This window comes from Bipolaris maydis, assembly GCF_028858645.1.
Source record: "Bipolaris maydis strain C4 unplaced genomic scaffold PSV08scaffold_3, whole genome shotgun sequence".
In the NCBI taxonomy this organism is placed as follows: domain Eukaryota; kingdom Fungi; phylum Ascomycota; class Dothideomycetes; order Pleosporales; family Pleosporaceae; genus Bipolaris; species Bipolaris maydis.
The window spans coordinates 2,725,173-2,745,756 of record NW_027093859.1 but is presented as its reverse complement, the minus strand read 5'-3'; the positions used below and the strand labels follow the sequence as shown (position 1 = coordinate 2,745,756).

The 20,584-nt window shown below is 51.5% G+C and overlaps 9 protein-coding genes across 9 annotated transcripts; 6 read left to right on the top strand and 3 right to left on the bottom strand.

The window, feature by feature from the left end:
- The first annotated feature begins 5 nt into the window (after positions 1-5).
- Positions 6-957, top strand: PSV08DRAFT_31985 (uncharacterized protein). The gene is made up of 2 exons (XM_014219855.2): positions 6-181; positions 236-957. The coding sequence occupies exons 1-2, from the start codon at positions 16-18 to the stop codon at positions 865-867; spliced, it is 798 nt and encodes a 265-aa protein (XP_014075330.1). The 5' UTR covers positions 6-15; the 3' UTR covers positions 868-957.
- Positions 810-2,313, bottom strand: PSV08DRAFT_360311 (SMAD/FHA domain-containing protein; the record flags this gene model as incomplete). Its single annotated transcript, XM_014219856.2, has 1 exon — positions 810-2,313. The coding sequence occupies one exon, from the start codon at positions 2,311-2,313 to the stop codon at positions 1,048-1,050; it is 1,266 nt and encodes a 421-aa protein (XP_014075331.1). The 3' UTR covers positions 810-1,047.
- Positions 2,314-3,059: 746 nt separating this feature from the next.
- On the top strand, positions 3,060-7,073 carry PSV08DRAFT_197953 (uncharacterized protein; the record flags this gene model as incomplete). Its single annotated transcript, XM_014219857.1, has 5 exons — positions 3,060-3,833; positions 3,998-4,235; positions 4,378-4,529; positions 4,586-6,064; positions 6,112-7,073. 5 exons carry the CDS (start codon positions 3,060-3,062, stop codon positions 6,955-6,957), a joined length of 3,489 nt encoding a protein of 1,162 aa, XP_014075332.1. The 3' UTR covers positions 6,958-7,073.
- Positions 7,074-7,591: 518 nt separating this feature from the next.
- PSV08DRAFT_31977 (glycoside hydrolase) lies at positions 7,592-9,759 on the top strand. The gene is made up of 2 exons (XM_014219858.2): positions 7,592-9,356; positions 9,444-9,759. Exons 1-2 carry the CDS (start codon positions 7,629-7,631, stop codon positions 9,570-9,572), a joined length of 1,857 nt encoding a protein of 618 aa, XP_014075333.1. The 5' UTR covers positions 7,592-7,628; the 3' UTR covers positions 9,573-9,759.
- Positions 9,760-10,657: 898 nt separating this feature from the next.
- Positions 10,658-12,036, bottom strand: PSV08DRAFT_197945 (mitochondrial carrier domain-containing protein; the record flags this gene model as incomplete). Its single annotated transcript, XM_014219859.2, has 3 exons — positions 10,658-11,248; positions 11,317-11,870; positions 11,933-12,036. The coding sequence occupies 3 exons, from the start codon at positions 12,034-12,036 to the stop codon at positions 10,887-10,889; spliced, it is 1,020 nt and encodes a 339-aa protein (XP_014075334.1). The 3' UTR covers positions 10,658-10,886.
- Positions 12,037-12,707: 671 nt separating this feature from the next.
- Positions 12,708-16,369, top strand: PSV08DRAFT_218678 (uncharacterized protein; the record flags this gene model as incomplete). The annotated part of the gene is made up of 4 exons (XM_014219860.1): positions 12,708-12,755; positions 12,835-13,755; positions 13,801-14,114; positions 14,168-16,369. 4 exons carry the CDS (start codon positions 12,708-12,710, stop codon positions 15,876-15,878), a joined length of 2,994 nt encoding a protein of 997 aa, XP_014075335.1. The 3' UTR covers positions 15,879-16,369.
- A 270-nt stretch (positions 16,370-16,639) lies between these two features.
- PSV08DRAFT_408251 (uncharacterized protein) lies at positions 16,640-18,721 on the top strand (the record flags this gene model as incomplete). The annotated part of the gene is made up of 8 exons (XM_066093798.1): positions 16,640-16,800; positions 16,862-16,938; positions 16,991-17,030; positions 17,081-17,150; positions 17,198-17,257; positions 17,307-17,649; positions 17,700-17,965; positions 18,018-18,721. The coding sequence occupies 8 exons, from the start codon at positions 16,640-16,642 to the stop codon at positions 18,369-18,371; spliced, it is 1,371 nt and encodes a 456-aa protein (XP_065949650.1). The 3' UTR covers positions 18,372-18,721.
- Positions 18,248-18,890, top strand: PSV08DRAFT_278946 (uncharacterized protein). The gene has a single exon (XM_014219862.2). The coding sequence runs from the start codon at positions 18,538-18,540 to the stop codon at positions 18,775-18,777; it is 240 nt and encodes a 79-aa protein (XP_014075337.1). The 5' UTR covers positions 18,248-18,537; the 3' UTR covers positions 18,778-18,890.
- A 96-nt stretch (positions 18,891-18,986) lies between these two features.
- PSV08DRAFT_245204 (uncharacterized protein) lies at positions 18,987-19,556 on the bottom strand (the record flags this gene model as incomplete). The annotated part of the gene is made up of 1 exon (XM_014219863.1): positions 18,987-19,556. The coding sequence occupies one exon, from the start codon at positions 19,554-19,556 to the stop codon at positions 18,987-18,989; it is 570 nt and encodes a 189-aa protein (XP_014075338.1).
- Between the last annotated feature and the right edge of the window lie 1,028 nt (positions 19,557-20,584).

Below are 20,584 nucleotides of genomic sequence, written 5' to 3'. Positions count from 1 at the left end.
CAACACCACAAGCGCATGCCAGCAAGTACAGTTGGGTCTGCGCACGACGACAGGGAAGACACATGCGTAATATGTCTTTCAACCGTCACAGAGAGAGCCATTACTGCGCCGTGCAACCATTACACTTTTGATTTTGTATGTCTAGTGTCATGGTTGCAGCAGCGGTCAACTTGCCCACTATGTACGTAGGACGGACTCACATGATATAGCTCCCGTTTCTGATACCGAAACATAGGTAAATCAAATGTCACTGCCGTCCAATACGACTGGCGTTCTCCATCCGACTACAAAAGCTATACTGTCCCTTGTAGTCATCCTTCCACCAACGACAGTCGCACTGACCGACCGGGCTCTCTCTTCGCTCCTTATGGGCTACCCAGAAGACCGAGAGGCGCTCGCCGTCCGTACTCTCCACCTGTTGAAGATCCAGCTCTACGCAGGCGTAGGGAAGTTTACCGCAGGAAACTGTACTCCCTCCATGTGGGTAGTAATCCCTTCTCCGGATACCGCGACATTACGCCTGAAATGATTGCACACTCTCCCGATATGCAGTCCAAAGCACGTACCTGGATCCGACGCGAACTCCGCGTCTTCGCCTTCTTGTACACAGATTCTACGGGTTCTTCATCCTCTGGCGCAACAACAAGCAACAACGCCGAGTTTCTACTGTCCTACATTGTGTCTATTCTGAGAATGGTAGACCTGAAAGCCAGCCATGGACATGCGGAGAACTTGGTAGCCGAGTTCCTGGGAAGGGAAAATAGCAGGCTCTTTCTACACGAGTTGAATGCTTGGATGAGGAGTCCATATACCAAGGTAGAAGAGTGGGATCAAACCGTGCAGTATGTGGAAGAATTGGGGGCATAGCACAGTGCACATCTTCGTTATACTCAAGAACATTGGGGTTTGGTGATTGACGTCTTCAATCGCTCTCGGTATACAAATTGGGTTGTTGTCACTGGTGGACTAGCACTATTTACTTGGAGAGTGGCTCTTTACCCCTAATTCGTCATATAAACTGATTCTACCCCGACTTCATCCACCTACTTATTTCGAGTCGGCCGGTGGCAGCATGACGACATACTCCCTCTCACTTCCGCCAAACTTGATTATGTCCTTGTCCCGAAGCTCAAAGTATCGGCTTGCTTCAATATCTTCACCGTTCAATTCCGTTCCATTACTGCTTTCCAAATCGATAATGTAAGGTTTGACTTTTCCTCGCGTGCTTTTTACTCCAAACTCGTCTTCAACCGTCTTCTGGATATACCGGAACTGGATGACGGCGTGCTGTCCACTCGAACTAGGGTGCTCGAGAACATAGTCGACGACTTCGTGTGACCGACCCAGCAGCCAGCAGCTCTTTTGCCAGAGCTCAATCGTGTCTACCACATCATCCCCCTTGAAAACAAACATGCGCCATGGCTGTGATGAAGGCGGTTTTCGTGCCTCGGCTGGCTCATGGTATTTGAGGGAAATCTTGGTGCCTTCTACCCGGTTGGCGGCTTTCGCCAGCGCACCGGTGGGCTTGAAGTTGGGCTTTTCCTTGTCTGCCGGGGCACCTCCGTATTTCGACGGCGGCTGGGCAGAGTCGTCGAGACCGCGGAAGGAAACTTCCTGTGAAGGCAGAGGCTTCTTCTCACGCTTATGCCGAGGGGGTGAACGTGAGCGAGACTTGGAACGTGTACGTCGGTGACGTTTAGGTGGTGGCGACCTCGACCGAGAGGGCGAACGGCTGCGCGGCTTGCGCGAGCGATAGGGTATGGGCGAGCGTGAACGTATTCGATCCTTGGACTTGTCCCTCCGTCGGTGATCATTGTCTTTCGAGCGCGACCGGTCTCGTCGGCTGTGTCTGTCTTTGGAGCGATCACGCCGCCTGTCTTTTGAACGGTCCCTCTTCCGGTCGCCAGACCTATCACGTCTCCTGTCCCGTGACCTGTCTCGCCGTCTGTCCTTTGACCTATTCCTCCTGCGATTCTTGGATCCATCGCGCCTCCTCTCTCTGGACGAGTCGCGCGGCTTTCTATATGGCTCAGGCGAGGGCCCCCGTTTGCGAATAGCGCCTGACTGTATCGCTGGGCTCGTGGGCGCGTGGTCCTTGGATGTATCTCTTGGCCTCTCTGCTCGAGACCTGCTCCTCGAACGCCGGGCCGATACCATTGAAGGCTCTCTCCTTGCGTGATCCGACCCGTTTCGAGAGAAGCTGCTGGGACTCTCATTTCTGCTGTTTCCAGTATGCGCGGGCGTCGCCCTGCCCTCCTTCGACTGCTGAGTTAGCAGTCGCCGTGCGCTGTATGGCGACAGGTCTCTCGTCATGCTGGGGATCGATTGCTGGCAGCAAGCAGCCTAGCAATGCAGCACGGTAATGAGTGCGAGATGACGTGCCCGATTTTTCTTCCACTAGTGAAATACAATCACCAGGTTTTTGAGGACAGGCTGCAAGGATAACAGGAAGTAGCCGTCTAGGAAATTACGCCGTGGATGGCAGATTGCAGCAAGATAAGCTTGGTAACTCCAAAGAGTCGCGACCAAGGACGCAGTAGCGTGAAAAGAATTGAAGCTACGAGGTCGCGACTTTCCCCACACAAGACAGGCGGCCCGAGCTTGCTGCATCTCATCCCCCTGGCCCGGCGCTACTTATTTGCGCTAGCACGCCACGTGCATACTTCTCTGCCATGTCCTTCATTCCTTTGTCACGCTTGTGTAGCTACCGCGGCCGTATACGGCGGCTATCATGTATTCACGTCGAAAAGCAAGATAGGGCGCCGTCTCTTCTTGATTCGGGCCCTTTTGGCCCATGGAGGCATTGTGCTCAGAGTATGGTGTAGCTCCTGTGTTCGGGCCCCAAGGCACGACTCAGGGCGCAATGAATAATTCAAACGCATTGCACAGGCAGTATAACCACGGACAAGACTCTACGAAAGTCCTTGCTGCTGAACTCTCGTGCACCATCCCTTTTCCACCTCCTGCCCAACACTGCCACTCGAGCGCGTTGAGCTGCCAATTTCTATCCATGTCTACACAATTTCCTCATTGATTGCATTGCGCCCCGGGCCGGCACAATGCCAGCCAAACCTGTTCTCTCCTGGTCTAAACGCCACAGTGGCCTTGACTCTTCTTCTCGGACGGGACTACTCGATACGCTGAAACGGCGGCCATCGAAGCTTGTAACCACAGCAGCAGACAGCAAGCAAAATGGATCCAGTACAAGTGTTGCTCAGTACGATACCGCACTGGCCAGCGCAGTCAGTAACTTGCATGTCGCAGTCAACGACATGTTGTATTCGCCAGAATCGATAAACACACTATGCTCGAAATCCTCTTTTGTGGACAAACCCCTTCCCAGCAGGCCACGCTCTGCATCGGTGCCATCATTGGTAGAGTTGCCCGCTGAGTTGCCTGAATCAACCTCTTTACAAGGCCAAGGCTATCCTTTGTATCGTGATCCTATTCGCGCGACAAATCCAACCCAGGCCCTTCAGAATGAGAGTGATCACCCGAAAATACAGTCGGCCTGCGAGAAGGTCGCTACTTTGGAGATACCAAAGCCGGCTATACCAACATTGGCCCATGCCAGAAGCGTCCCGCATCTGCATTCCCAATACAGTTTGGCAAAGACAGCCCGCCCCAGCAAAATCCCCATTCCCAGTACAGCTTCTCAGTCTGGTTTTCAAGGATTACAGCGAAATCACTCCTTGACCGACACTACCTTGCAGAAACGTCCAGAGCCAGGTCTGATGAAGTCGGTTCCGACCGTCACCAAGTATGACCTTGTCGAAAGAGACGGCAGAAATTCCGATCAAGGTCTTGAAAAGCGTCACGGCTATAAAGAAGCGGTGAGCCTCTTTCCATTTTTCTCATATGCGCAAGTCGGCGAGACCTACAAAAGTCTTGCACGAGGAAATCTTCTGGGGCTTTGATGTATTATGAGAATTTACGTTGATACCATTTTCTCGTCAAATGCTACAACTGAGCTCCCAAGCATGCTAACTATTTACAGACGTCTTCTCAAACTAGCCCAACATCAACACAGAGCAAACATGCCCATGAGCTGGAGTCGACCAACGCTAGCCAACTTCAAACCATAGCAATGTTGCAAGCCCAGTTTGACAACCTAAGGGCCGCACATGAATCCCATGTGGAGACACTCAAACGTTCACATTCGGTGCAAGTTGCTTCCCTGGAGAACCAAGCACGGCTGCTCAAGGAACGAGTGAATGAGAAAGACCCTCAGCGAAGTAAGTATGATTATCCTTGTTTTATCACGAAGTTAGCCCACAGAGGCCACATTCGATTGTCATTTTGTGATACTGAGCAACGGGGGGCTCTTCATTTTACATTCGGGATATCACAGAAAGTCCAATGACTAAACATATATAGGGTCAAGCGGTGACTGGCTACATGTTCCAGTCAATGAGGGTACGATGAAGAAGCCGACGAACTTCGAATCTCTAGACTTAGACACGTCTTTTGATGAGATATTGACGGGCAAGACACATTCACCCATGCATCGAATGAATGCCCTTGAAATGGTAATAGTCCCTGGAAAAAAACGCACTTGATATTTATACTAAAACGAATTCATTAGGAAAATTTGAAACGCAAGCTTTTCGCCTCTCCTCGACTAGAAACAGCAACCCAGAACCTACATTTGGAACTCAGCTTATATAAACGAAACAACACTGCTCTTCAGAAACAGGTTGACTCACTCACGACAAATTTAAACGAGTCGAACGAGAGCGAGCGAAAGCTGAGAAGTACGCTGGATCTGATAGAAACGAAAAGTGCCGAGTGGGAAGAGAAAGCAAAGCATGCCAACAAGCTCATTGACAAGCTCACTGAGAAAATCCATGCTCTGAAAAACACTACTGCCGACCTTGAGGCTCGCCTGGAAATTGCCAATGCTAAACGATTGGATGCTGAAGAACAGCTCTCAAACTGGAGAGACAAGAAGTCGCCGTTTGATCTCACTCCGGCCAAACTACGCATCTCACCGGGTACGAGTCGCGTAGCTTCAGGCACCCAAATTAGTACTGGTACCCAGACTTCTAGCGAATCAGCCAGTCTTTCAGAAGTGTTGGGATCAGAAAACCCCGCGCTGGATGCATCGACCTCGGAAATTGAGCAGCTACAAGCTCAATTTGCTGAGAAAAATGTATACGTAGCTGAACTGGAAATGAAACGAGAAGAGCTACAACGAAAAATCAACCAACTTGAGCAAGAGCACAAGAGAATGGCTGTCCAATCTGATCTTCAAGATGAGCTTCTAAAAGAAACTCGCGCAAGCGACAAGCTGATCGAACAACTCCGGAATGCGGTCATTAACCGTGAATCCACAATCATGGAAAATGAAGAAGCGATCCATACATTGACGAGGCAGCTCGAGTACCACAAGATCTTGCTGCAAGCAGAAATTCGACAGCATACAGCGATGAAGCTTTTTGTTGCAGAAGAAGAACAGCCTCTGCCGGAGCTTAGGTCGTTGGCCAAGGGAGCAGATATTGATTGTTGGATCGAGAAGCTTCATGAGCGTTTGAAGAGAGAGAGGCCTAATGACGAGGATATAGCTACTGTTGACACGCCCGAAGCTAAGATCGAAAGGTTGCGTCGCGAGATTGACTTTTATGTGCGCGAAATCATACTGTTCAAGCTTGATATCAAGGGGTACAGGAGCGACATTCGAAAACTGAAAGAGATGGCTGCGAACAAGGGTAGCTTCGAAGAATCGGGTGATATTAGAGAGAAGACTTCAGCAGCCTCGCCAGTTCGATCTACTTTTGCACCCGTCACACCCGAGCTGGATGCCTTTCTCAACGCTTCGTCGATTAGGGGCCACACCGACATCTTTTTGAGATCAGAAGAGCATTCTGTTGCCCCATCATCACCGGTTCCTTCTCATAAGAGCTGGAACGGCGAGGATAATCAGCAGATGTTTGGACTGGAGATACCCAAGGTTTCTCGGGCTTCGAAAAAGAACAGCTTCTTTGCAACTGAGTCTGGTCGTATCGACTCGGCTTTCTCACCTTCTCCAAACCCAAATCTGGCTTCGGGCCAATCGACACCTTCGGTATGTGGGCTGAACAGTCTTTGATTTACTATCTAACTCTTGTTTAGTGTATTTTGAGCGAATCTCTTGAAGTTGGCCAGCAGCCTGACACACTCAATGAGCCCACAGAAAAAAGACGGACGACATCAACGGCCGAACGGGAAGCAGCATCTTACAGACAGTTTATATTCATGTCAGACGCCACCGAGTCACCTCCAAGTCTGCCAGTTGATATACCTCAACTACCAGACGGTTCCAGTTCGAACAAACAGCTAGCGGAGACGCCATTCGGTCTTTGTGATGAGGTACCAGTCTATCTACTACCGGGATCACCTACAACATCACTCTCTGAAACAGGTTCAGTAATTTCGACTGCGAGTGATTTTCTTCCGTATTCAATTCTTCCAGTCGGACGCAAACCAAGCAATGCTCCACCAAGCGTGCCCTTCCAGGCAGTTGTAGAGCCGCCAGTACCAGTACTTGTCACGCCAACTGTTGCCGCTCATACCCTGGGTTGCTCAATCACCCGCGGTGCGCCGTTCAAGGTCAAATCATCTGCTTCTGAACCTGGAATTGACAAGACCATGGCGTCACCCACTCTCGCGGATGCACCAGTCCCACAAACCAAGATATGGCAAGAAGGAATGCCTAAAATAACCGAATCAACTTCGAGTCCTCCCACTGTATTCGGAAAAGAGGAAGGGCAATCCATGAGCTTCCCTGACATTCTGTCCCGCTTGCGTGAAGGAAGTGTAAGCAGTGTCTACTCGGCGGACAGTGTGTCGAAGCCCAGCGAACAGCAAGATACCGAGTTGTCCGAGAGCAACGTCATTAACATGTTGAAAGCGCTGGAGAGCTGCCCGTTCAGTCTCAAGCCAAAATCATCATCATCTTCGTTACGGAGCTTTGCATGATTGCAAAGAGTTCAAGTTATCATTTCGACTCAGCGATTTCTGAGCAACAGTCTTTTGGAAGCGTCCTATCCGGTAGGGTAGAACACGGAGTTTCTTTTGTTAACACCGCTTGTCGGACTCACATAGAGCACATGACATGGTTTCTTTTCTTCTTTTCTTGGATGTGTAACTAGTTTTCGAACACGTGTATAGGTTAGCAGTAATGTCACCATGCATAAGTTGGTACCCGAGAAGGAATCGGAAAATGCACTATTATAATGTATGTAAGCTTGCTAAGCCCCAAACTTCAAGTGCTATTTTTTGCAAGTCACACATGATTGCGTGGACAATCAACTATTGTTTTGCGTAGTTCTTCGTAAGACTATAGACTGTAGACTGTAGCAGTTTTTGGTTACGTGAATTACGATATCTCTCGTATTTGGTGCCGTGGTGCCGAGTAGCAGACCAACTAGTCCGTATCTGTTGGATTACCTCGTAGCTAAGCGGACGCCACCAGACAGGGATGCTGGGCTCGCCGCCTTGGGCACCGCCTTGGCAGGGACAATGCATCCCAGAGGCAAGCATTAGCTTCCCCCACAATCTGTCCATGTAAGATGGAGTCAGCTTCTTGCGCGTTCTCCTCACTCCTCATTCCTCCCTTCTCTGGGAGTCGTGGGTAATCGTAATACAGAATGGCGCTGATGCGGCGCTACACTCTCTATGTCCTCATGGGCTTTAGTCTCATCTACTTTCTTTACTGTCTCAAGACGCCATATGAGGACTCAGACAACGCGGTCATAGTCGGCGACCAGGACCACCACGAACATGAGCATGAGCACGAGCACGAGCATGAGCATAAACAACATCCAGATCAACATACGCACGCAAACGAGCCGCAAAGGACAAAAAAGTTCCCGTCGTTTGATTGGGCCAAGGTGCCGTTCCACAATCGCATCGAGTCGTTCACTCCGCTACCAGCCGGCGAACCGAAAGCGCTACCCAAGATCCAGTTCAAGTTTGGGGCCGAAGACGCTACGGCCAAGAACATCCGCGAAACGAGAAGAGAAGAAGTCAGGAAGCAGTTCTTCAAATGCTGGAGGACCTACCGCAGCCATGCATGGATGCATGATGAGGTGCGTCCCATAAGCGGGGGAGTGGCAGACCATTTTGGAGGCTGGGCCGCCACCCTCATCGACGCGCTCGACACGCTATACATTATGGGTTTTGAAGAGGAATTCGCATCGGCTGTTGAGGATGTCGAGCGCATCGACTTTGGATACACGGATTTGGAAACAGTCAATGTGTTCGAGACCAACATCCGGCACCTGGGTGGTCTCTTGTCAGCCTTTGAACTCAGCGGCGATGAGCGATTGCTAAAAAAGGCAAAAGAGGTGGGCGAAATGCTGTACCATGCTTTCGACACACCCAACCACATGCCCATTACGCGATGGCAGTTTCGCGCTGGGGGCGAGGGCAAGCCCCAAGCAGCTGACGGGCAGGTTCTCCTTGCGGAAATTGGGAGTATGACTATGGAGTTTACGCGCCTCTCGCAATTGACAGGCGATCCAAAATGGTACGATGCAGTAGCAAGAATATCCCGGCTTCTAGAAGCCCAACAGAGCAAAACAAAACTCCCAGGCATGTGGCCACTAATGGTAAATGCACGAAATGCCGATTTCACTCAAGACATCAGTTTCACCCTTGGCAGCATGGCCGACTCCGCATACGAGTATCTGGCCAAAGAATACATGCTCCTCGGCGGCCTTGACACCACCTACCACAAAATGTACGAAAACGCCATGAACACAGCCTCCAAATACATCCTATTCCGCCCCTCCAACCCAGAAAACTACGACATGCTCGCTTCAGGTTTCGTCTCCATCTCCGAAGACTCAACCCCCCACCTCGACCCCGTCCTCCAGCACCTCGCCTGCTATACCGGCGGCATGTTCGCCCTCGGCAGCCGCCTCTTCTCAAACGAAAAACATCTACAAATCGCCCGCAAGCTCACAGACACATGTGTGTGGGCCTACCACGCATCTCCCGCAGGCATCATGCCCGAAGTATCGCACCTCCTCCTCTGCACCTCCTCCACCACATGCTCCTGGGACGAATCCGCATGGAAAAAAGGTATCATGGCCCGCACCTCCGCCTCCGAAAAAGAGCAGGATCCACTGAAGAATATCGCGAACTTGCGTCTTCCACCGGGTTTCACATCTATAGAGGACCGCCGCTATATCCTTCGCCCCGAAGCCATTGAGAGCGTGTTCGTTATGTACCGCGTCACGGGTGAGCAGCAGTGGCAGGCTGCGGCGTGGGATATGTGGAATGCGATTATCAAGTCTACGGATACGGATCTTGGGAACTCGGCGTTGATGGATGTTTCGGCGCCACAGCCGCCTAGGGAGGATAGTATGGAGGTATGTTATGTCCCCTTTTCTCTCCTCTTTCAATTGCTCTGCTTTGCGAGCACTATTAGTGTTTTTGAGCTAACGATGATGTTACAGAGCTTCTGGATGGCGGAAACGCTGAAGTATTTCTATCTTACGTTCAGTGAGCCCAGCGTTATTAGTCTTGATGACTGGGTTTTTAATACAGAGGCGCATCCATTTAAGGTGCCCAAACCGAAGGCTTAGAGATATATCTCCTGGGTTTCCTGCCTTTTTTCTTTCTTTCTTCCGGGTTTGTATAATATAGAAAGGGGGAATGGGATATGTGATGGGTGTTTCTTGACATTTACTTTAGGAAGAACAAAAATATAGTTGCACCCCTAGTGTACGCAAATATAATAGACATCAGTTATACAGACGCTAAACAGGCTGCCTGATTTAGTAGTAACCTACAATAGTCGCAAATACCACGGATGACCAGGCACCAGGAAGTAAGCCACATGCCTGCAATAATACAAGTAAACGACGAAGCCAGCCCCTATCCAACACTCCGTCACCAACTGTCACCTACCTCCGCGTATCCACAACGTCTACTTTAGTGGATATATATCTATCAAACCCTTGATATCAGTATCCCTGTACTCATAATAAGATCTCTTGAGCGACACGAGCTGGACTTACGAACAAGACAGACCGATATTGAATCTCCACGGTTCTCGATTACCGCATCCCACTGTATTGACGGTTATTTGCAATGAACGGGCCAAGATTCCAGTGCTTGTTCGAACGTTCTTACAAATCGGTTAATACATGGCAGCGTAGCACTCGGCATGAAAGATGGATGGAAAAATCTACAAGTTAGTTGACTAGAAATCCCATACGCCCTTGGATGTAAGGGATGCTTCTACGCAAGCTTAGTAGCATGCACAATGTTCGGTTCTAGAGCTACACTGCATGGGAAAAGCGCTGGGTTGTTTACAGTAAGATGAAAGTCTAGGCCCATACACCCCTTGTGTAACGTTTTTTTTTCTTCTTCCAAACTATCTTTCTACCCTTAGCTCCGTAATGTCTAGGGAGACCGTTATAGTATGTAGTAAGTTGTTGACGCAGAATTTGAGCGACATTTCGAAAACATGTAAAGACTAAACATGCCGAGGCTTTCAACTGCTAGTTTGCCTCGCAGCATAATGTATCTCTCCACTTAGAGACGCACCTAAATGCTTTAAACCGAGCTTTCTTTCATGTCTACGCTGTTGAGAATGCTAGTCGCATGTACATCTATTTGTAAAAAAAAACACGTTCGCAAAGCGAATGTTTAAGCACGTGGAAAATCTCCAAAGAAAAAAGACGTTTGTTGGATTCTATTCCGCTAACAAAAGATGTAAATCCGTAATATGCTTCAGCCAACAAAATCTAAACGCCAGCGCAACACGGCAGATTTAAGACAAACAAACAAAAAAGACCAGGGCCAAACCAGGGTATATGTACACCTGAAATGATTGCATAGACATCTCGACCGCAGACATAAAGCGCGCGCTCTCTCTCTCTCTCTCTATTTCTTTACTTGACGAGCACAGGAGCTGCCTGGCCCGCCTTCTCGGCAGCCAAATTTGCCAGTTTCTGCAGCTTTTGAGCGCGCACTTGTCTGAAGTAGCGGAAAAGCAGAATAAACGAAAGCTCGATGCGCTCCTTGGTCATCATGAGGAAGCCTTGGACGAGCAGGCCCTTGAGAATCTGGGGTCCGATGCCCTTGAATAGCGCCATGGCACCTTCGTGCTCGATAATATATTGCATGACTTCTGTAAAGGACTTGAAGGGCTTGCCGTTCCTGGATGGCGGTGGTTTTGACTGCAGGCCAACTTTTGCGACAATTAGGGGCTGTGTCGCGATTGTTGCCATCATCTTGGAAAGCGAGCCGAGAACTGTTGCGTGTTAGTTTTCTTTGTTCACACTGCATAGAAACAGCAGCCCAGGGTTGAGAATAACTTACGAAAGGCCTCCATAGGCTTCAGGTTCTTCTTTCCTGGGTATAAGACCTCGCGCAGCCGTTGATAGGCACCATATGTGATGGAGGGGTTGACAACCAGAACCAAACTCGCCCTCAATCCTCGCCAGAGACCGGTCCAACCGTCTTCACCGTTGACTACGTCCATAGCAGTGGCAATCATGCCCTTGCGCTCTGCCTTGCTCATAGTCTGCTGCCTCGTTGTTACTACCGCAACGGGGATAGTAAATAGCTGGGCGAGGGCGCCGGCAACGGCTCCTAGCGAAAGCTCGACAGCAGTACCGGGCGACGTTTGCAGTGCTCGGTTGGACATGTAGAGAGTGCGGACAATTGTGTACCAGTAAAAGTAGGCAAAATTTGTGGAAGCTACACCGAGCAGCGCACCTCCCATGCCGGCATACAGACCAGACAGGCCCTCTTGGGCAAACACTTTTCGTATCGCATCGAGCGCGCTATCGTAGTGTTCGTCATCACCAGGATTGGTGGTGGCGTCTGCTGTCGGAGAGCGCTTGACCTGGACTTGTAACCGCGTCTTGATCCTGGGGAATGTGTTAGCGTGTGCCTCAAGACAGCCAGAGGGCACGCTGGCAGAGATACGCACAAATCCAATGGGTAGACAAGAGTGTTCGCAATGACTGCGCCAGCAGCGCCAGCAACAGCATTACCCCATGGCGGTAGGGTCTCTACTTTGGACTGTCCGCCCATGGTAGCGGTTGCGGGAAGCGGTTATCGGAGCGACGGCCTGCGTTCTGTGCTGATGGACAGGAGACGCAATCGGCTTTGGGGAGTGGCGGTGTTTTTGGAGTGTATTTGCAGTTATTTCATGGCAGAGGGGCCAAGTAAAGATTCAAGATGGCAGTATCGGAGGTGTAGAAAAAGTGGGCAAGGGACGATTGTGACGCTCCGCAACGTGATAGCGCGGTCGCAGGCATGGCTGACCTCTTCCGAGGTCCCAGAGGCCGAGGTTCAGTCTCGGGCCTATGCATGACGACATACTGGAGGCGTCTGCAGCGTAACCTCTTATTGGACCTGGAGTTGATAAGTTTAGACGCTATCACTAGAACAATGCAAAAAGAAAAGTGAATCGTTTTAGAGGCTGAGGAAGAGGGAAAAAAAGATATCGTCCCCTGCCTGCCCCCCAATTGTTGGTGTCTGGCTCACATGGCAGTCGCGACTTCGTTTGGGCAGGAGCGTGCGTCGCGCTAAACCTTGTAACTCTCCGGCCAACAACACCACAACACCATCACCGTTTCTGGCTTACATCTGACCTCAATCCCCGGTGACTTTATCGGCATGACTCACTGCAGGTAGTCTCGTATTCTCCGTGCCGTATTGACCAAATCCCTGTTCCCTTGCTCCGTTTTGTGCTTTTCATCATGGCAGATCGGGCCACTCAGCTCGAGGCTTGCAAAGCTGCTGCAAGCGTATGTGATATCGCAGCCAGTCCTCCCACTACAACAGTGACCCTTGAACGGCGCCGCTTACTGATGTGCGGCTCTCTAGAACTACCGCTCTCAACTGGATACGGCTGCTACCAAAGATGAGGCTCTCACTTTGGCCATTAGCGCAGCCGAGAATCTTATGAAAGCGCTCAAATTGTCGTCAAACCAGGATGAGAGGAAACTGCTCAAAGCACAATGTGGCGAAATCATGAATGTTGCCGACCGCATCAAGAAGACGGGGACGTGGACACAAGCTGCGAAGCCACAGTCAAATGACTCCTCCAAAAGCCACCACATAGGCCAGTGGGCCACGCAAGTTGCTGCAACAGCAGATCCATCATCGCCTTTCCAAGACACTACTACACAGTCAAGCTCTTCACGTCATGGTGTTTCCTCTGCCTCGACGCCCGATGCGTCATACCAGAATAGCCCCAATACCAACCCCAGTAACGCCTTTGATGTCGACAGTGCATCTAACCCAAGTCTAAAGTCGTCCTCGCAACCATATGCTGCCAGCACACTTTCTCACTCAGCATTGCCCAATGCGACTGAAGCTGCTCCTTCACGAGCGGCAGCTTCCCATCCTCAGATATATAAGTTGCGCGAGCCAGTGTCAAGCAGACAGCTCTCTAAGAGGGAGGAAATCATCTTGCTAAAGGCCTCCATGGTCAATGGCTTCAAATTTCCGCCCTGGACCAAGGAGCCATCCGCGGACGAGTTCACTTCACGTCATGGAGACGGCGATTTCATCGACATGGGTGATCTCAGTCTTTCTCCATACCAACAGCAGTTCTTCCTGGACTGGCTGCGGGCGAAAGAAGCTGTACCACCGCCTTCACTATCCTCCGAGGGCACAGAGAGCGTCGGGCCTTTAATGTCCAGTTCGAAACCTCTGGATCTCGTACAGGATGCGGCTTCAGATTGTTCAGTGGTCACAAGTCTATGTGCTGGTATTGCTCGTTCAGAGCGTGGGCATGAACAGGTCCGTCTTCTAGTCCCCAGGCAGGTTTGGTATTGACCGATACAGATTCTCACCAACAAGCTTTACCCGTTTGATAAACAGCGTGGAAACCCAGTGCCATCGTCAAATGGCAAATATGTTGTCCGACTCAACTTTAACGGTTGTTGGAGGAAAGTTGTCATCGACGACCGACTGCCCGTTTCAAAAACTCACCGGGTACTCCACGTCATCGACCGCCGCAACCCAGCCTTGTTGTGGCCAGCATTGCTCGAGAAGGCCTATCTCAAAGTCCGCGGCGGTTACGACTTTCCCGGCAGTAACTCATGTGGTGACCTATGGGCAATGACTGGCTGGATTCCGGAACAAGTCTTCCTACAAGAGTATGCTACATGTATTCTTAGACTTGCTTTGAGGCACGCTGACTGATTTGCAGGACGGACACAGTCCCTGACCAGTTATGGAAGCGCATCTACAACGCTTTCATGTATGGAGACGTTTTGGTAACTGCAGGCACAGGCAAAATGTCAACTAAGCAAGAGCGTGAATTTGGACTCGAGGGCCAACACAGCTATGTCATACTCGACATGAAGGAGATGGACCACGACCGGCTGTTGCTCGTCAAGAATCCATGGATCGAAGGCAAGGGCTGGCGTGGACCTCGTCCATCTGCCGTAGCTGCCATGGACAACTCTACTGCTGGAGAGCCCAGTACCAGTGCAGAGGTTTATCACCGGGACAGCGTTCCGACACAAGACCGGCCTCACCCAACCACGTTCTGGATAGGGCTTGAGCAGGTCATACAGCATTTCGAGAGTCTATATCTCAACTGGAATCCCGGACTTTTTCGCTATCGTCAAGATATCCATTTCGAGTGGGATATCAACACGTCAACACCAGCCGGATGCATAGTCAACAATCCACAGTTTGCCTTTACATGCAAAGGTGCCGGGCCCGTCTGGCTTCTTTTGAGCCGCCATTTCCGGGATGCACAGGAAAGCACAAAGGAAGAGTCAGACGTGTTCAACGATGGCAGTGTTCGCCATGACACTCAATTTGGCGGCAGCGGAGAGGCACCAAAGGGCTACATGAGCATCTATATCTGCACTGGACATGGAGAGCGGATTTACATCAAGGACACGTACCTAGAATCGAGCGACTACGTGACGACACCTCAATGTCTCCTCCGCAGCGACATGGACGCCAATACGACGTACACGGTGGTGATTGACCAGGATGACTTGCCTCGGTCAAAGTACACGTTTTCCCTGTCGGCATTTGCCAATACGCCCATGACACTTGAACCGGCGACACAACGACTTCCGTTGCAAGAGATTCAAACTGGAGCTTGGACAAGACAGTCGGCAGGCGGCGGAACAGACTCGCCCAACTACTTTGACAATCCGCAATACTCACTCCATGTGCGCGAACACGGCTCGCTGGCAATTCTGCTTACGAGCACAAAGCACGAACATCCTTTACACGTCAAGCTTGCGTATGGACACGGGAAGAGGCTGTATCGACTACAAAGCCGGGATGTGCTTGCAGATTCGGGTAACCACCGCAGTGGATGTGTGTTTGCGCAGATCCAGGATGTTCAGCCGGGATACTATACCATCATCTGCTCGCTATTTGAAGCGGGACTGACTGGGGACTATACACTACGAGTGGACAGTAGCAGTCGGGTAGGGTTGACGGCGATAGCGCGGGACGGAGCAGGGCTGCTCTCGATGAAGCTTGCTCCGGCGTGTTTTGGTGCACACGTACACAAGGTGGCTGCACCACTTCGTTTGCACCGGTTGGCCTCGTATACAATCATTGCGCGGTTCTTGAAGGCGACAAGCCCGCGGGCAATGGATCTGGGCAAGCTAGCGCGCAGCCCGCTGCGGCTGAGTGTTGAACTGGGACGGGGTCCAGAGCGCAGAATCATCATTGCTAGCGAACAGGGGGAGTATGCAGATTCAGCCACGGTTCGGTCCGAGAGCGTCGACATTGACCCGATGGACTGCAGGCAGGGGGACGTGTGGCTTGTGTTGGACAGGTTATCGGGCCCTAGCGGACCGGTGGAGGAGTGGTACGACGTGGAGATGTATGTCAACACTCCGCAGGCGTGTGAGATTGGGGTTTGGCGAGACTGGGACGACTGACGAGACTGTTGCGAGGGCACTTGGTGCTAGTGGGTGGATGGGCGTCTGCAGTGCCGATCTCTTTGGTCAGACATTAGCCCCATGTGGGCAGGGGCTGAAGGTCAGGATACGTTATCACTTGGAGCGTAGCGGAGATGGGTGGGCAACATGTGCGGCGAGCCCTCACACGCCTCATGGAACTCTGGAGACGCCACAGTGCGGTGAAACATGGTCGGGGGCGGTGGAGGGCGAGTGTAGATCCAATCAAGGGGTGCACGATCTGACAGTGCATGACCCTATTGCATGTTTCGTCGTGCCGCAGACCGCATCATGGACGATAACGGCGCGCCAAGCGCTGCGAAGCGGACCGGCAACCGTGTGACCAAAGCGCTTGTCCAGGCCGTGGATGCGAGCGTGGTGGTGGTGATGATGATGCGTGCTGCAGCGCGCGTGTTTGTATGCGCACGAGTGTGCAGAGAGCGGGTGCGAGGGGGCAAGTGTATGTAGAGGACGAGGACGAGTGCACCAAGGGCGAGTGGCGTCGTCTCCACGGGTGGCTAGGCCCCTACCCCGCCGCAGCAAGGTTCAAGGCTATCGGCTGCGCTACGTCAGTCAGTTCCTCCGCGCGCGCGCTAGCACTAGGAACATTGCAAAAGCGCACCGCCTCAACACCAAACCCCCAACCACGTCCCGACTCTTCTCCGCAACACAGCGCTGGCCTCTGTCCCCGCCCCAGGCCACTCATCTTGACGACCGCACATACACATACACGCCACGCTGCCATGGCGGACCTCGCCCCTGAGAAGGCCCAGTCGGCCTCGGCACCCGCGTCTGCTCTCAACTCTGGCGACAATTCCCGAGCGCCTACCCCGTCAAACGCCGCCGCCGAAAAGGCCCCCGACGATAGCTCCAAGTTCAAGACGTTCTTGGGCATACTGAGGAGGTAACGTTGCACCGCTTGGTCACTGTGTGCCCTCGCCAGGCTGACTGTGTGCTGCTTGTAGGTTTATTGGCGTCTCCGACCTCGCTGCTGTCCGATTCTCTCTTCCCGCACAACTCCTCGAGCCCCGACCAAACTTGGGTATGTAGACCAGACAGCTGGCCACGATGCACATGATCTGATGGCACAACAGAATACTGGCACTACTTGGACAGACCCGACACATTCATCAGGTCAGTGCAGCTTACCTGCTCCCATCAAGAGAAGACACTGACTCGTGCAGCATCGGAGACTCAGATGACGAACTCGGTCGCATGCTGGGCTGCCTGCGCTTCTGGTTCACCAAGGACCTGGTATGATGCACCTACAACTCCCGGCGCCATAGCTAACACTGGCACAGAAATACGTCAAGGGCAAGCCATGCAAGCCCTACAACTCGACCTTGGGCGAGTTCTTCAGGGTATGTGGCTGGAATAGCTTTGGATGAAGCGGCTTGCTAACCCTTGCAGTGTAACTGGAAAATCGAAGACACACATCCTACGCTCAAGACGCCCAACTCGGCTCCCACGAGCGCTGCCAGTAGCACCAAAGGCAGTGGCAAGAAAGTGACCGTCTCCTACCTTACCGAACAGACATCACATCACCCCCCGGTTTCAGCTTTCTACGTCGATTGCCCGGAAAAGGGGATCAGCGCACGAGGATATGATCAGATAAGCGCAAAGTTTACTGGCACGAGCGTGCGTGTTGCAGCTGGGGCTCACAACTTGGGAATCTTCATCACCCTCAAGAACCGCGACAACGAGGAATACCAACTCACCCATCCAGCGGCTTACCTGGGAGGTATCCTACGAGGTATGTGCTCGCTGTTAGAATTGGCGCCAACCGACTGACCGGACGAACAGGCTCCTTGAACGTCTCCGTCGCTGACAGCTGCTTCATCACCTGCCCAAAGACCGGATTGAAGGTCATCCTAGAGTACCAGGAAGAAGGCTGGCTCGGTCGGTCCCAAAATAAGGTCATGGGAGTCATCTTCAAGTATGACCCAAATAATGACACCATAACAAAGATCAAGGATGTTTCAGACAAAGACGTTCTTGGCCGGATAGAGGGCAGCTGGCAAGACAAGGTTTATTACACTCTCGGAAGCAAGCCCTTTTCCAAGGTCTCCGTAAGTGCACACTGCATAGGGATTTGGCTGCCAGCTCTTAACACTTGAGCAGGAGAAGAACCTCATCATCGACCTCAACCCACTCGACCCTGTCGCCAAGATCGTACCGCCGATTGAGAAGCAACTTCCCAACGAGTCTCTCAAATTCTGGGAGGGTGTCACAAACGCCATAGTAGGTAGGCAATATAGCGTGGCTACCACCCTGAAGACCGAGATTGAAGAAAAGCAACGGCAAAAGGCTGCGGAGCGCAAGGCAGCCGACAAGGAGTGGCAGCCAAGATTCTTCACCGGAGCCGTCACGCCTGTTGGCAAGCCGGACCTTACCAAAGATGGTGAGGAGGCACTCAAAGGTCTCCATGAGGAAAATTATGACCTACCGCCAAATCAAGAATATGGTGCTTTCTAAGCGCTATTTCCTACACCAAATTTGCATTTGCGGATGACGGGCGCGAGCTAGACTTTGAATACCACGTCCGCTATCTTGTCCAACACGATCGCGTACGAAACATGCCACCCTCGTTTGGGATATTACCTCGCATACTGGGAACGCTCTTTGTTGATTAGAGAGGAGCATGGCTTTGTTGATGGCGTTATACATCTATTCTATACTTACCAAGGGGGCCTCGCAATCATGTGTCTTTTTGTCACGATTATTTACGAATAGATTTCTAGACTGCCTGCCTAAAATAGGCTCTACTGTCTTCATGCCCTTTCAGTCGGGGATGCTGATTTTGAAGAAAAAAAAAGATATCCAAAGCAACATTCAAGTCCATACGCAACAATCGCCTACAAGATTTATGGAGTTATGCTGATGTCAAGGTTTCAGATGGAAATTGGAATCCCAATCAAGGGTATAAGAAATATCTATTAGCATGGTATGTATACCATGTGCCGGTATCTATTACTATGTGATTAGTATTGCTTGGCCTCCGTATCCTTAGCGCCGTACTCCTTTCTCTCTTCTCCAATGGTCCTGTCCCTGATATCCATACTCGCAGTTTTTCTAACAAAAACAAAAACATCAACATCCAACCCCAACCCCAACGTCATCAATCGCAATACTCCATCCCCCATCCCCTTCAGCCCCATACCCTTGTACTGTAACCGCAACCGTATGTCCCACACCACCCGCACCCACATCCTGCACAACCACCCTCCCCCCAACCTTCACCCACTCCTCCTGTCCCTCGCCCACCTCAACCACACCCCCACAACTCGTCCCATCAAGAAAGACCTCCACCCTCGCCCCTCCCTTCCCTCCTTTCCCCGCTCTAGCCCACGCATAACACTCCACCGTCTTTCCACCCGCCACCTCAATATACGACTGCGACAGTGTAAGCGTAGACAGGATATCCGCGCTGCTATTACATGAGGCGATGTACGCGGTTGCGCTGTTGTGGCCGCCCGGGTTGTCGCGCGAGAGGGTGCGCGAGGAGAAGGAGCCCGTGGCTAGGGAGAGCCAGGGGGAAAGGTCCGAGGGGTTGGATTCGAAGGAGGGGTTCTGGACGAGGTTGGTGGGGGTACAGGAGTTGGAGAAGGGTAGGGGAGAGGCGAGGGTGGATGTGAGGAGGAGGGTTGGTAGGAAGAGCATGTTTGGTGTGTGTGTGTGTGTGTGTGTGTGTGTGTGTGGATTGAGTTCGCGATTCGATCGTGGAAGGTGATAATGGTGGTCCGAGTTGTTGAGTTCCTCCTTTCTCTCCCCTCTGATCCAAATCGAGAGTCGAAAATACAACTGCACCAGCGAGGTGATTTGAGTCGAGAAATAACGTCTTGTTAAGTCGAGTTGGTGGAACGTGGTACAAGCAAAGCGTAGCCAGCCGACTTGTCCTTTGCAGTCTGAAATGGGTTGTTTTGCCGAATAGAAGAAGAATGTATCCGAGAGCCGTATTTGTTGTACAAATAATAGTAGATGTGTAAAAAAAAAGTTCCGAATGACGTCTTGTTGCTAGCACAGTTTCCACGCGGTCACCTGTTGTCGCAACTTCTCCATGTGCCGCGTCCGCGTGAGAGACAAAGCAGAGAAAACCACGAGGTGCTAAAGATGACGGAATCGAAAAACAAAAGACGAAGGAATCTCGTGTAGGTGCCAAACCCAAGGAGTGACGTGACGTCTAGGTCTATTCTAGAAAGAGAAAAAATAGGAACAAGGGAAGGGGAAAGAGGAATAGTAGTAAAAGGAAGGAGCAGAAACGGACAGGAAGTATAGTAAAAACAAAAACAAAAAGTCCATACCTACACTCGTAAATACAACAAAAAAAAACACGAAACACCAGCATCCCTACCCTTCTCCTTTCCTTTCCTTTCCTTCCCCGTCTATCCTATCCTACTCGATAGCACGCAACCACGCAACCCCCCAATCAACCCTCCCCTTCCCCAAGTCAACCTACCATGCCCATCCCAAAAACAGTCAAACAACCGACCGACCAGAAAAAAAAGGGGGGGGGGGGGGAAGGGTTGTTCCATACACACAAAACATGAAACACATCCTCTTCCGGCAGCAAACCCCCAAGATGTCCGCGTATACCACGTCCAGCCCATTAACTGGCTCATCCCATAAGCCCGCCAACCCGGCAACCTCGCTCCGCTCGTCGGCACTCGTAGCGTCCGGACGCACGGGGG